The sequence below is a fragment of the Chenopodium album genome, chromosome 1, assembly GCF_948465745.1.
Source record: "Chenopodium album chromosome 1, dcCheAlbu1.1, whole genome shotgun sequence".
NCBI lineage: Eukaryota > Viridiplantae > Streptophyta > Magnoliopsida > Caryophyllales > Amaranthaceae > Chenopodium > Chenopodium album.
In genome coordinates, this window is record NC_137834.1 from 83,944,837 (window position 1) to 83,957,296 (window position 12,460).

The 12,460-nt window shown below is 29.9% G+C and overlaps 1 protein-coding gene across 1 annotated transcript; it reads right to left on the reverse strand.

Moving 5' to 3' along the window:
• Positions 1-6,201: 6,201 nt before the first annotated feature.
• Positions 6,202-7,867, reverse strand: LOC145623307 (homeobox-leucine zipper protein HAT22-like). The gene is made up of 3 exons (XM_081676470.1): positions 7,341-7,867; positions 7,073-7,152; positions 6,202-6,969 (listed from the first exon to the last, which is right to left on the reverse strand). Exons 1-3 carry the CDS (start codon positions 7,785-7,787, stop codon positions 6,639-6,641), a joined length of 858 nt encoding a protein of 285 aa, XP_081532596.1. The 5' UTR covers positions 7,788-7,867; the 3' UTR covers positions 6,202-6,638.
• Between the last annotated feature and the right edge of the window lie 4,593 nt (positions 7,868-12,460).

Here is a 12,460-nt window from a genome sequence, read left to right on the forward strand (position 1 = left end):
ATTCACGTGATGGTAAGATCCACATCATTTTTTCTCAATATTCCATATACTTTCGCTACTATAACCTGCATTGTAAATAACCATAGATTGAATCTCATCAGACGTGTACCAAGTGTGAAGAACCCGTAAAACACGGTTGAAACATTTTATTACCGAATTAATTGTCAAATGTATTTCATGTTCACATGATCTCTTGACTACTACTCTCCGTACCATCCCAAATTCTCATTGATTTACCAATAAACTTTCCTTAAATTGTTCTTTTATTTCCTTCATTCATCAAGACAAAATCTGGCTATTAGACATGGTAGTCTAATTATAATAGGGTTAGGGTCAAATTTATAGGGTTCTTAATGGACATGATTTTTAATAGACAGGACCGTTATTGGGTAGGAGTAGGATCAATTTAGGGCTACAATGTTTATCCAATTTAGTACATAAAGAAAATAGACAATGTAAAAATAAAAATTAAAAGGAAACATATTTTCGTATTCATATGTACTAAGGGCCAGTTCTCTTACGTTGAAATTCAGTTCAGTTCAGTTCAGTTCAACACTTCAGCTCCTAATTTCCTTATCTTATAAAATATTCAGTTCAGTTCAGTTCAGCTACTAATTTCCTTCTCTTATAAAATATTCAGTTCAGTTCAGTTCAGTTCAGTTCAGTTCAGTTCAGTTCAGTTCAGTTCAGCTCAGCTCAGCTCAGCTCAGTTCAGTTCAGCTCAATTCAGTTCAGTTCAGCTCAGTTCAGTCAATGAGAACAGGCCCTTAGCGTCTGTTCTGATTTACTGAATTGAGCTGAACTGATTGGAGTCGAACTGAATTGTTTATGAGAGAAGGAAATTAGGAACTGAATTGAACTGAACTGATTGAAGCTGAACTGAAATGAACTGAACTTAAGATGAAGAGAACAAACCCTTAATTATGGCTTTGTCCAATATTTATTTTAATTGATAATTTGATGGCCCGCTAATTATTGACGGACCAGTGACCTGCATTGGCATTGGTCTTATAAAATGCAATCCATTTTAACTCAATACGCACCAATCCTAACCCGACCCTCCCAAGAACCAGGGGTAATCACGACCCTACTAGTAATAAAAATCTTTTACTTTTACAAACAAACTTTTTTTTTTTTTAGGATACATACAGAATACTATATATTTATTACTCAGTAATTCCTACGGAGTTGGTAATTAGTTATTGACCATACTGTTTAAAGTTATTGACCTTACTGTTTTTTTTTTAATGAGAAGAATCATAGGTTTTTTTTTTTTAATTTTTTTTTTTTAAGAACTATAAGGGTGGGGTGAGAATCGATCTCAAGATCTACTCCTGTAACCGAAAGGAAAACTCTAACCATTTGAGCTATTCCTCATTCTCTTAGATTTCTTATTTTATTAGTAATCCATATATTGTAGAAAAATCATATTGAAAAATTATAAATCTTAATGATATATCTTTTATGTACTCTAAATATATTACAACGTAAATTATACTGGTATTGTTTCTATATAATACAATCATTGATTATAGCAAAGCATTCAAATAATAGTTAAACAATAAACCATATCATACTCCAGTAATTGATAATGCTCTAATAAATAATTACATACAAATTGATTTAATGGAGTTAGATTGAGTTGGATTGAAAATAGTTATAATAACGTGTGCGGAAAAAATTGATTTGAATTGAATCGAATTAATATGAAAACTAGTTTTGTGCCTTGTGCGATGTTCGGGCTGTTTATTGAATTTTAAGATCAATTTTTAATGTATATATCAAATTTTAAAATATATCATTGATACAAAATTAGTTAGTAATTGATTTACTTTTGTGACGATTTGTTATCTAGTAGGCATGTGGTGGCTAATAATAATGGTGGTGGAAATATTCAATTTAATACATTAAAAAAAAAAAAAATTTACCAAAAAAATTAAATTAAATAAAATTAATGTTTAAAGCCTTTTGGGTTGACTTGAACCCAAAACTTTGGGCAAGGGTTAAACATTTCTTGACTTGTAACCTTAAGTGACCAATTTGAGATGACTCATGACCTGACCCTAATTGACAGTTCTATATAGTAATAAAATCCTGTTAGATTGTGAAGTATATTATTTTAACTGATTAGGATATATTATAAATGGATGTTTTACGCTTTGAACTGCTTCCTTTGATCCAAAAAAAATATATTATGATATAAAAAATAAATCTATATGATAATTTTTTAGAATTATAATCTGTTAATTTTTTTTAAAATAAAATTATAATTCAATTTGTATAAATATTGGTATTTTATCGAAAATAAGAAAACTCTAAACTAACTATTTTATCCTAAAATTCTATCCAAATAAAATTTTAAACTAACTTTTTTTATCTAATGAAATCTATTTAAATATATTCAACGTGGCGCGACACTTGGAGAAAAGTTAAAACGCCAGGTGTCACTGCCTAATGACCTGGCTAAAAGTTTCGCTTTATATATTAGTTATATGATAGTGAGTAGCCCGGGCGCTGCCCCGGGTTGCTACTTTTATAATCGTGCAATTGGGGCTTTTTTTTAAAGGATTTTGAAATATGAAATTGATATATATTATAAAATGTGTTTTTTTTAATAATTAAATCATGTGGTTTACACTTATGTACATTTTTTTTTTAATGTTTGTAACACGTTTGACAATGGACTAAGATGGTTAATAAGCCACCTTTGTTATAAGTGGTTGGGGGTTCAAATCCCCTTAAAATTACATTTTTATATACAAGTATGAAGTAATTTGGATTGCTTGGGTGATGATGTGCATAAAGAGATACTGGGTAGGGCTTGGGTGATGATGTGCATAAAGAGATATTGGGTGGGTGATGTGGCATCATGAAATATTTGTGAGGTGACGTGGCGTATTATAAAGGGATCTACGTGGTACATGGACGTTTTTATAAACGCCTTCTAATATATTAGTATAGATTGAGAAGTTCATTATAAAGCCATGTCCACTTCAACTTGAATAAAAACTCCGTAATATTCAATAAAAATAATTTCAGTTTAGCAAAAATAAGTTCAGTTCAGTAAAATAAAGTTCATTTCAGTTTTTTAAAAAATCAGTTCAGTAAAATTCAGTAACTTTATAAAAGAAATACAACAGAAAATCGGGAAAAAAAAAGTTTCAATTCTGTAAAATTAATTTCAGTTTCTGGTTAAATAATTTAAGTTCACCAAAAATAATTTCAGTTCACTAAAAATAATTTCAGTTTAGCAACTAAAAACTTTTATGAAACTTATGCATGATAACTTTGACTTTAAGTTTTCTGTATAAATAAGATTATGTTCACTTCATCTTATTTTTGTTGAACTCAAATTATTTTTACAAATTCTTTATTATATTTTTTTTCTGTAAGTTTACTGATTTTTACTGAATCGAAATTATTTTATCGAACCAAAATTACTTTTGCTAAACTGAAATTATTTACTAAATATTATTTTTGTAAGTTGTAGTGAACGGGGCCTAACATAGTGAAATAGGATCGTGTTATGTTTTCTTTTGCCGTGATTTGTAATTGGAATGACAACTTCTACTTATTAGAGTACTATTTGTAACACAGTGAAGTAGTGTAAGTGGTTGGGATTAATAGAAGATTAAAAATATTTGTGAAAGTGTGGTTAATTAAAGAGATATTGTACTAGTTAATAAAAGGAAAAAGATATATGCAGCCTTAAGAGCTGCATATAAGAAGTTAAAAGTGAAAAGAATTGACAATAAATAAACATGTATTACACCGATTTATTCGTAAATTATCGATAAATTTCTAACTTAATAGAATAATAACGGATACTTATCCTTAATAGAATAATAATGGAGTACTGAAAAAAGGAAGTATATTAAATGTTGCATATAACATTATCCTTAATAAAATAATAATGGATACTTATCAAATAAAAAAATATTATAATTATTATAAAGCAAATAAAAAAGAAAAGTATTGCGATCATATACTATGAAACGAAAGAAATACTACCTCCGTTTCATATTATTTGCAGCGATTAAACATTTTTCTTCAATACTTTATGTCAAATCGTTGCAAATAATATACTACTCCCTCCGTCCCTAAATTACATTCCTCTTTGGAAATTTACACGGGAATTAAGGAGGGAAGAATAAGACAAATAACAATAATTAGATAATGTGATGGGAAGTACAAAGATAGATTAGTTATTACTCATGACATGTCATCAATCCTTGCAAAAAAAAAAGGACCAATCACATGCTCCTAATTGAAAATTTTTAACCAATCATATTCATTGGAATTTGGTACAAGAATTATGAGTGAGATTAGGTAAGGATGAGTGAGAAAGCATTAAATATAAAACAGAAAAAGAGAGTTGATTTACTAAAAAAAACTTACCATAAATAGAAAGGAGGAATGTAATTTTGGAATACCAAAAATAGAAAGGAGGAATATAATTTAGGGACGGAGGGAGTACATTCGTTACAGATTACGTGTAATGATTAGACATTTTTCATCTCTACTTTATGTTAAATCGTTGCAAACGAAGGTAGTAAAACGAAAGTAACACATGAGTGCAAATAGGAAACCTTGAATATTTTATTGGCCGACATCTTATTGGCAGACAGTATAACAAGTTGGTCGCACTTTTGAATCATTTTTGGAACAACAAACCATTTGATTCAGACTTCTTAGGAACCCCGAGTGCCGTAATGTCTGTGTCGTGATTGCAAATTCTTCTTGTTTTTTCGTACACCGGCTATTCTAGTTCATATTCATTCATTCTTCTTTTATTTTGAGCCTTTTTTCCATGGTAGCAACGCTAATTATTGACGAATACACAGTACACATGGGTATAGACGAAGCTAAGGCCTAAGGGCAGTACATTTGTGTAGGGCTGTAAGTATAATTCATACTGTAATTGATTGTAAGTGTAGAAGAACATTATATTATGATAAATAAAAAAAACTAAATAATTTTTATTTTATCTTAGGGTCTATTCTGATTGACTGAACTAAATTGAACTGAACTTATTGGAGCTAAACTAAATTAAACTGAACTGAATATTTTACGAGAGAAGGAAATTAAGAACTGAACTGAATTGAACTTAACTGAATATTTTATGAGAGTAGAAAATTAAGAACTGAATTAAACTTATTGGAGCCGAACTGAACTAAAAATGATCTGAAGAGAACAAGCCATTACACTAGAAGTAGCTAGAAAGATTAAACAATTATTTATACATTAATTTGTGTACTTTTAGCATATAGTACATTTGTGTTAATTTTTAAAAGTATGGCAAAAGTATTCCTTTTAATTTAGTAGAGTGACATATAAACAATTCAAACAAACAACTTGTCTATGATATATGTACTTTGGGTAGAGATATTTCTAAACACTATTCATCGTTATCAAAAGAATTCTTGTTTTTCGGCCAGGAAATATTATTAACATGTATATCTACGTAGACAAAATCAAAGTTTTTGAAAACCTTATGGTAGTTAAAATTACTATTATTATGCTAATTTTTTTTATTGGTTTATTATTAATTTTTTTTATGTCAAAATTAATCATAAATGTTTTAAATTTTGTTTATTTATTCATAATCAATTTATGATTTTTTTTTTATTTAAGTAATAATAAAACTAAATTTGTAAATTAATTAGGACAATTATAAAAAAAAAATCAAAATAAATAAATAATTTTTAATAATTAGATAAATGATTTAATATAAAAAAAATCATCCAATTCAGCCAATAAAAAATTAGTATACTAACAGTCTTTTTTAACGATGACTACCATAAGAATTTTAATACCACGCCATTTTTTCGTAATTTTTTGAGCATGCAAAAGCCATTTGATTAATTTTTCATCTACAAAGGTTTGGTGTAGTATTTAAAATTTGGGATCGAATCACGACAATTCCTTTTGTGCAATAGACACTTGTGAAAAGAAACTTAACAATCATAGAGTTGTTGGTCTTGAGGATCTAAAGAAGCTATTCTATGACGATGGAGACACAACGGTATGTACGTCAGAATCTAGCCAAACTGATTAGAAGTTGGAAGAAATTGAGATGTCAACAAAACAAACTTAGCCTCAAACTAAAGAAATAAAAGAACATAGTCGTTTCAACAACGACAATGATACAATTAATTATCGACAATCATCATAACAAACAACTAATAATAATAATAATAATAATAATAACAACAATAATAATATTTTTATGATATAATATATATTATCTTCATGCAATATTTACAAAGATAAATACCAACAGACCCACATCTGGATCAGTAAATTCTATTTCTAGAAATAAAATAAAATAAGGCTAAAATTTTTACACTACACCTTTTTTCTTCAATTTTTTTTTTTTTTTTTTTGAATTTTCTTCTTTTTTCCTATCTCGTTTTGAAACAAAAAAAAAACCCAAAAAACAAACAAACAAAATTATAATCCGGGACCGAGAAAAAGATCGGTCCACGGCAACCCGGTGTGTTCACCTAATTAAACTTAGTTTTCCTATAACATAAAAATAAAACTAATTAAGATATAATATAAACCACTAAATAAATAATCTAAAACCTTAATTAATTAATTAATTAATATAATTTTTTTGGAGAATTAAGTAATTACTAATCAACAAGAAGAGGACGGATTTGTTGCTGAGGGTAAAAATGGGATTTACTAGGACCAAGAGTAAAAGCAGTCTTAGAAGCAGGCGTAGAATTAGTGGTAGGTGTCCCAGGAATTGTAGGGACACCCACACCCACACCGGCACCAATTCTTTCACAAGAAGGGCACATCGTCAGCGTTGCTGCTGGTAGGTGCATGTAAAATGGCTGTCCTAACTTCAATGCTTTCAGTTCTTGTAACTCCTTTTGAAGCCTTCTATTCTCATCTGTTAGTGTTTCACAGCATTTCTTTAGATACTCGCAGTCAACCTCTGTCTGCTTAAGTTTGGTCCTGCACGTTTCCGTGATAATAATGGATCGTATCAGCAAGGCCATTCTGCCACTTACAATACGTAACTGCGATGGGTAATGAAAATTGAAAAATAAGAGCTTACCTTGCCCTACGGTTCTGGAACCAGACCTCGACCTGACGTGGTCGTAGGTTCAATCGATCTGCTAAGGCCTGCTTTTGCTTCTGTAATAAAATTGGAAAAATAAAAATCAGTTCTAATTCAATTAATTTAAATTAAAAAAAAAAAAAAAAAAGTTGTTAGAAACGCTAATAGTTTGTAACAGGGGTAACCTGTTACGGTTTACATGTTTTTTTTTAGCGTTTAACAGGAAGGACTTTTAGAGACGAAAAGATGTTAAATAAATAATTACCGGATTGAGGGTGCTCTGTTGCTTGAAACTCTCTTCAAGAAGAGCGGATTGATCTTTAGTAAGACGGAGTTTTTTCCTAGGAGTATTAGTGGGACCACAACCATCCTCTTCTTCATCACTAATTCTAGAAGATCCACGCTCAAGTTCCAAATCGTCAGAACTAGCAGACTCTCTCTCCCTCTTAACTGACACAACGTTAGAGAGAGAAGACGCCACGCTAACACTGCATGGCGGCTCTTGATCAACAAATACCTTCCTTCCTACCGCCGCCACCGCTGTTGTCGTCTGATATGTTTCGCCCGATAGGCTGAGCGTCAGGGACGGTTCGTGATCACACAACTTCGTCCCTGGCCCTGGTATCGGGTTCTTCGTCTTAACAGAAGAAATAGATGAGAATCCTAATCCCAGAGTAAGAGTTTGTTCTTGATTATCTGAAGGAGAAACCATTTTAATTTTTTAGAGAGAGAAAATGAAGTGTGTTTTTTTTTTGTTTAAGAGAGAGAAAGTGGAGAAGTTGAGGAGGAAAAATGGAGGTGAAGAATGCTAAATAAGAAGACTTGGTGTGGGGGCGGATTGGGGTGGGTGGGTGGCTGTGATTAATAATACTATCAGTGAGGATTTTTTTTTTAATATTAAATATAGGTAAATATAAATATAAATATATAATGAAACTTTATAAATTAGTTTGGGATTTTTAAGGAGTAGACGAATCTGGTTCTTTATCTCTCTTACATAGGTTGACCATTTGAAACATGAGGCCCACCTTACCTTTTACCATCATTATTAATATACCAAACAAAACCATGAATACCCAACTCTAAAATTAAAATTAAAACAAGGAAGAAAATACAAATTACGAGTACCAAATTTTATACTGTACTCCATTTATTATCTTGTACTCCGTAATTGCAACAATCTACTACGGAGTCATAAGGTGATAAGGATTGCACCTTTTAGCTTTGAAATTAGGGGTTTAAGCATCACTAGACTATTAGAGACATTGTACTAGTCGGGATCTCTTATATTTCCCCCACTTTCATAATCACTAACCTGCTTCACCAAAATAATAATCACTAACCTGCAAATACCAGACTAAAAAACAGTGAGTATTGAGATACAACATATTTGTTTTTATTATACTTTTTTTTTTTTTTGATAAGATTGTTTTTATTATACTTATTTATAATATAAGACAAAAGCTAATGAGCGCCTCCGGGGCGTTAGATAAGAGAATTAAAAGTGGAAATATTAGAGTAAAATTAACATTAATTACACTGAACGACGCGTGATTTTGTCATTCATTCCTAACTTAATACGGAGTACCGTTTTAACCAATATAATTATTCCTTATCTAACGCCCCGCAGCGTCCGTTAGCAAGATCTTATTTATAAATAGAGATCTAATAATATAAAAGATAAAATGTTGCGACTAAAAGAAAAAAGAGGGAGCATTTGTATTTCTTTGCCAAAAATAAGAAGTACTCGAATGAACATTAAAATGCATATAATCTGGTATGTACATACGTGGATTGGATGGTTCACAAATCACATGGCAGTGGGAAACACATCATGAGCAAGAGGTTGATTCGTCAGCTCATGAGTCTAGCTTTTTGTCTACCCTCTTAACATTTGGAAATTTACCAGTTAATTTTTTCATGTGTGCAGTGTGTGTCCACTTTATTTTTTTTTTGTTTTTTTCTTTTGGTATTTTTTCATTAATGTGTATTTTTTTTAGAACTACGATTATTTATACACGACTGTATGCAATAGTTTGAGACATTTATTGTTATAAGCATTTAAAATTTTACCTAAATTGGTATTAATTTGGAAAAACATGACAAAATTACGCGTCGATCGGTGTAATTAATGCTAGTTTTAATTTAATCTTTCCACTTTTAACTAGCTTATCCAATGTCCCCAGGGCGTTCGTTAGCATTATATATATATATATATAGCATGTTCCAATTTACAGAAAACAACTGAATTGAACTGAAATGAATTGTTTATGAGAGAAAAAAAAATTAGGAACTAAATGAATTAATTGAAGTTGAATTAAATTGAACAGAACTAAACTGAACAGAATAGGCCCTAAATGTCAAACATTTGAGTTTCACATTTGAAAATAGGAGTACAATAGGCGATTAATTTTAGGATTGAAAATTGTTAAAAGTAAAATAAATTAGAGATACACTACAAGAAAATAACCTTTTCGTAGCGATTATTTTAACATTTAGTATCAATTGTAATTGCAACAAAAAGCTTTCCTTACGAATGGTCATTCGATACAATATCCCCCGTTGCCTTAGCCTTTAGTAGTGGTTGTCTATATCGCTGGGGTTGGCCTCAATAATCGATACGAAAAACTACATCCAATCATGGTGATTATTGTAGCGATTACAATCGCTATAAATGTTTAACTCATTTTCTTCAAAAAAAAAAAAAAAAAAAAAAAAAAAAAAAAAAAAAACATGTGTATGATCTTTACAAGATTTGAACATGCAACCTTAAACTCTTGTATTAAATGTTTCACCAATAAGCTATGTCATATTTTATGTATTCTTTTTCAAACAATATTTATATATCTAGTGTTGAAAAGGCTTTTCGTATCGATTTTTAGGATTTAGTGGCGATTGTAAATGATACGAGTTCTCAAAATTATATAAATGTGTAAAAATAGTGTGGATATGTATTATTATATTTTCCGTATCGATTTTATATGGGAAAACCATGGCGATTGTAAAATGATACGACTTCCTTAATTATTTCACAAATAGACTTGCATATTGTAGCGAATGTACAATCGCTACAAAATAATCGCTACGAAAAGACATTTTTCCTCTAGTGATAGTGAGATTTGTCAAGCAATGATTACATTGCTATCAGTATGATGTTTAGTTCTTTGCTTACTCGTATTATTTAGTAACATGCTATATATGAAAAGGATTTCGAAATCAATTATATATCTTTGGCTATTTTGATTAAATTGCTTGTTTACCTTTTGTAACCTCTTTCTTAAACTATATGCAAGAAGCTACTAATCTACTATATGTTGCAAGCATTTTGAAATAGTACATAAAATATAGGTATTACAATTAAAAAGTTAAAGTAATTTCATTTCTTCCTTGATGGAGTTGACTCATTGTCCATATTCCATTTTATTTCATTAGACATCTTTTAATCATGAAAAACATACCTTCAATATGCTAAGAAAAAAAGGCTTAAACCACTTGCAAGTTGCACATGCAATTATACTAAGTACTACATGATGAGTGTGATAAATAAATGTTAGACCATCAACAATGTCATAATATAAGTATTTGAAACGTAAGAAGTAATACTAATCATAGAAATACTTAACTTGTAGATAAAAATAAACAAACAAAGAAAAAAAATGTAGATTTTCCAAATCTAAAGAATTACCCTAGGCCACCGCCTTTTCACTATTTAGACCAAAATTAATGGGTTTTGTTTGTGCAAGTAGTAGTTAAGATAAGAGTAGTACTTAGTTTGTTCTACAATGTTATCAATTATATCCACGAAAACTTTTGCCTTTTTATGTTTGGATTTTGCCATGACTTTGTCCCTCATAAGGATTTTTTGTGATCTTTGCTTTTTGCCATAAACAGGGGCATTAATTGAGACTCCATGTTTCTTATGTTACATTAATAATTATTTTGACGATTTTGCTCTTTTGTGGGGTTTTATTATGTACTAGTGTTGATAGCTAGTTGTACTATACTTGATACATATAGGTGTCTTTAATGTGAGTACTTCAAACATTATATTGGTTGTATGATTCAATTATTTTGGGTGGTTTACTCTTATTATTTGCTATTGCTATTATTCTTCTTTATTGTTTAATACATTTTAAATTAAGTGGTTGTGTGGTAAGAAAACAATATGGTAGTTATATATAGTGACTGTCTCTTAGCATACTAATCCCTACCTCATGAATACAATTAACAAGATATGATTAATTCAATGTTTTGATTAAAAGGATTGAATTGAATCATAAAAAGTGAATATATAGCATGTTTATACAATATTAATGTCAGCCGTAAAAAAAAAATACAATATTAATGTCACATCGCTACGACAATTTTACAAGAAGGTCTTGTAACATATGGACATTTTGACTTCACATTAGCTGGCTTAATTAATTACTCAAAAACTTAATAATTAATTATGTAAAAATTCAATTCATTAATTTTGATCAACATTTTAATAATTGGGTACATGTCAATTATGCAAATCCACTAATAATTGGTCCACTCATAAGATGATTGTCAAGCCCTCACTCAAGGGCAGCTATACAATAATGATCATAGAAGCTATGGGCAATTGGGCACTTGTATAGGTCATGTACTCACCTCTTGAGGAATGAGATCTAGCTAGTATATATGCATCACCATTAAAAATAGAACATTGTAGAGTCAAACATACACTTTGTAAAAATTTATTTATTTATTTATTGTATAAAAAAAGAATTATCCTATCCCACTATATATATAGAATTACTAGACTACATATAAAATAAATGGCATAATAATTAGGTTACAGGAATTCAAGGTTAAGATCAAATGCTGGGGCCATAACATTATAAGAGTAGTGGGATCGGACAATGCCCACAAGTTTGTTGTCCACTTTATGAATGACAAACCACATGAACTGTCTCCCACACTTTAATTTGCTTGCTTTGTTCTTAAGAAGTTACAATAACCCTAATTTAAGTGGGTTCAATCCTATCTTTGCTTTCATTATACTACTAGACTATTTGCCTAGCCTTGCCTAACTTTTTTATTCAATGCTTCAACTTCTCCTATTGGTTCATTTTTAGTATGTGTCTTTTTTCTTGGTACATTTGAGGTCCTTTTGCTAATAATTGATAGAAATCATTTTGATGTTAGATTCTACTAAGATTTTAAATATATGTGTATGTCACTCCACCATATTTATGTAATAATAAATGTTTTATTTATATATTTTCTTAGTTTCATCAAGATGTATTCTTACGTGTATTTGCCTTTTTGATAGAAAAGTGAAAAGTGTTTAATTTGAAAAATGAGTGCTATTAAATAGATAAAGTGGACTCATGTGGTAGGATAAACTACTAAAGGAAG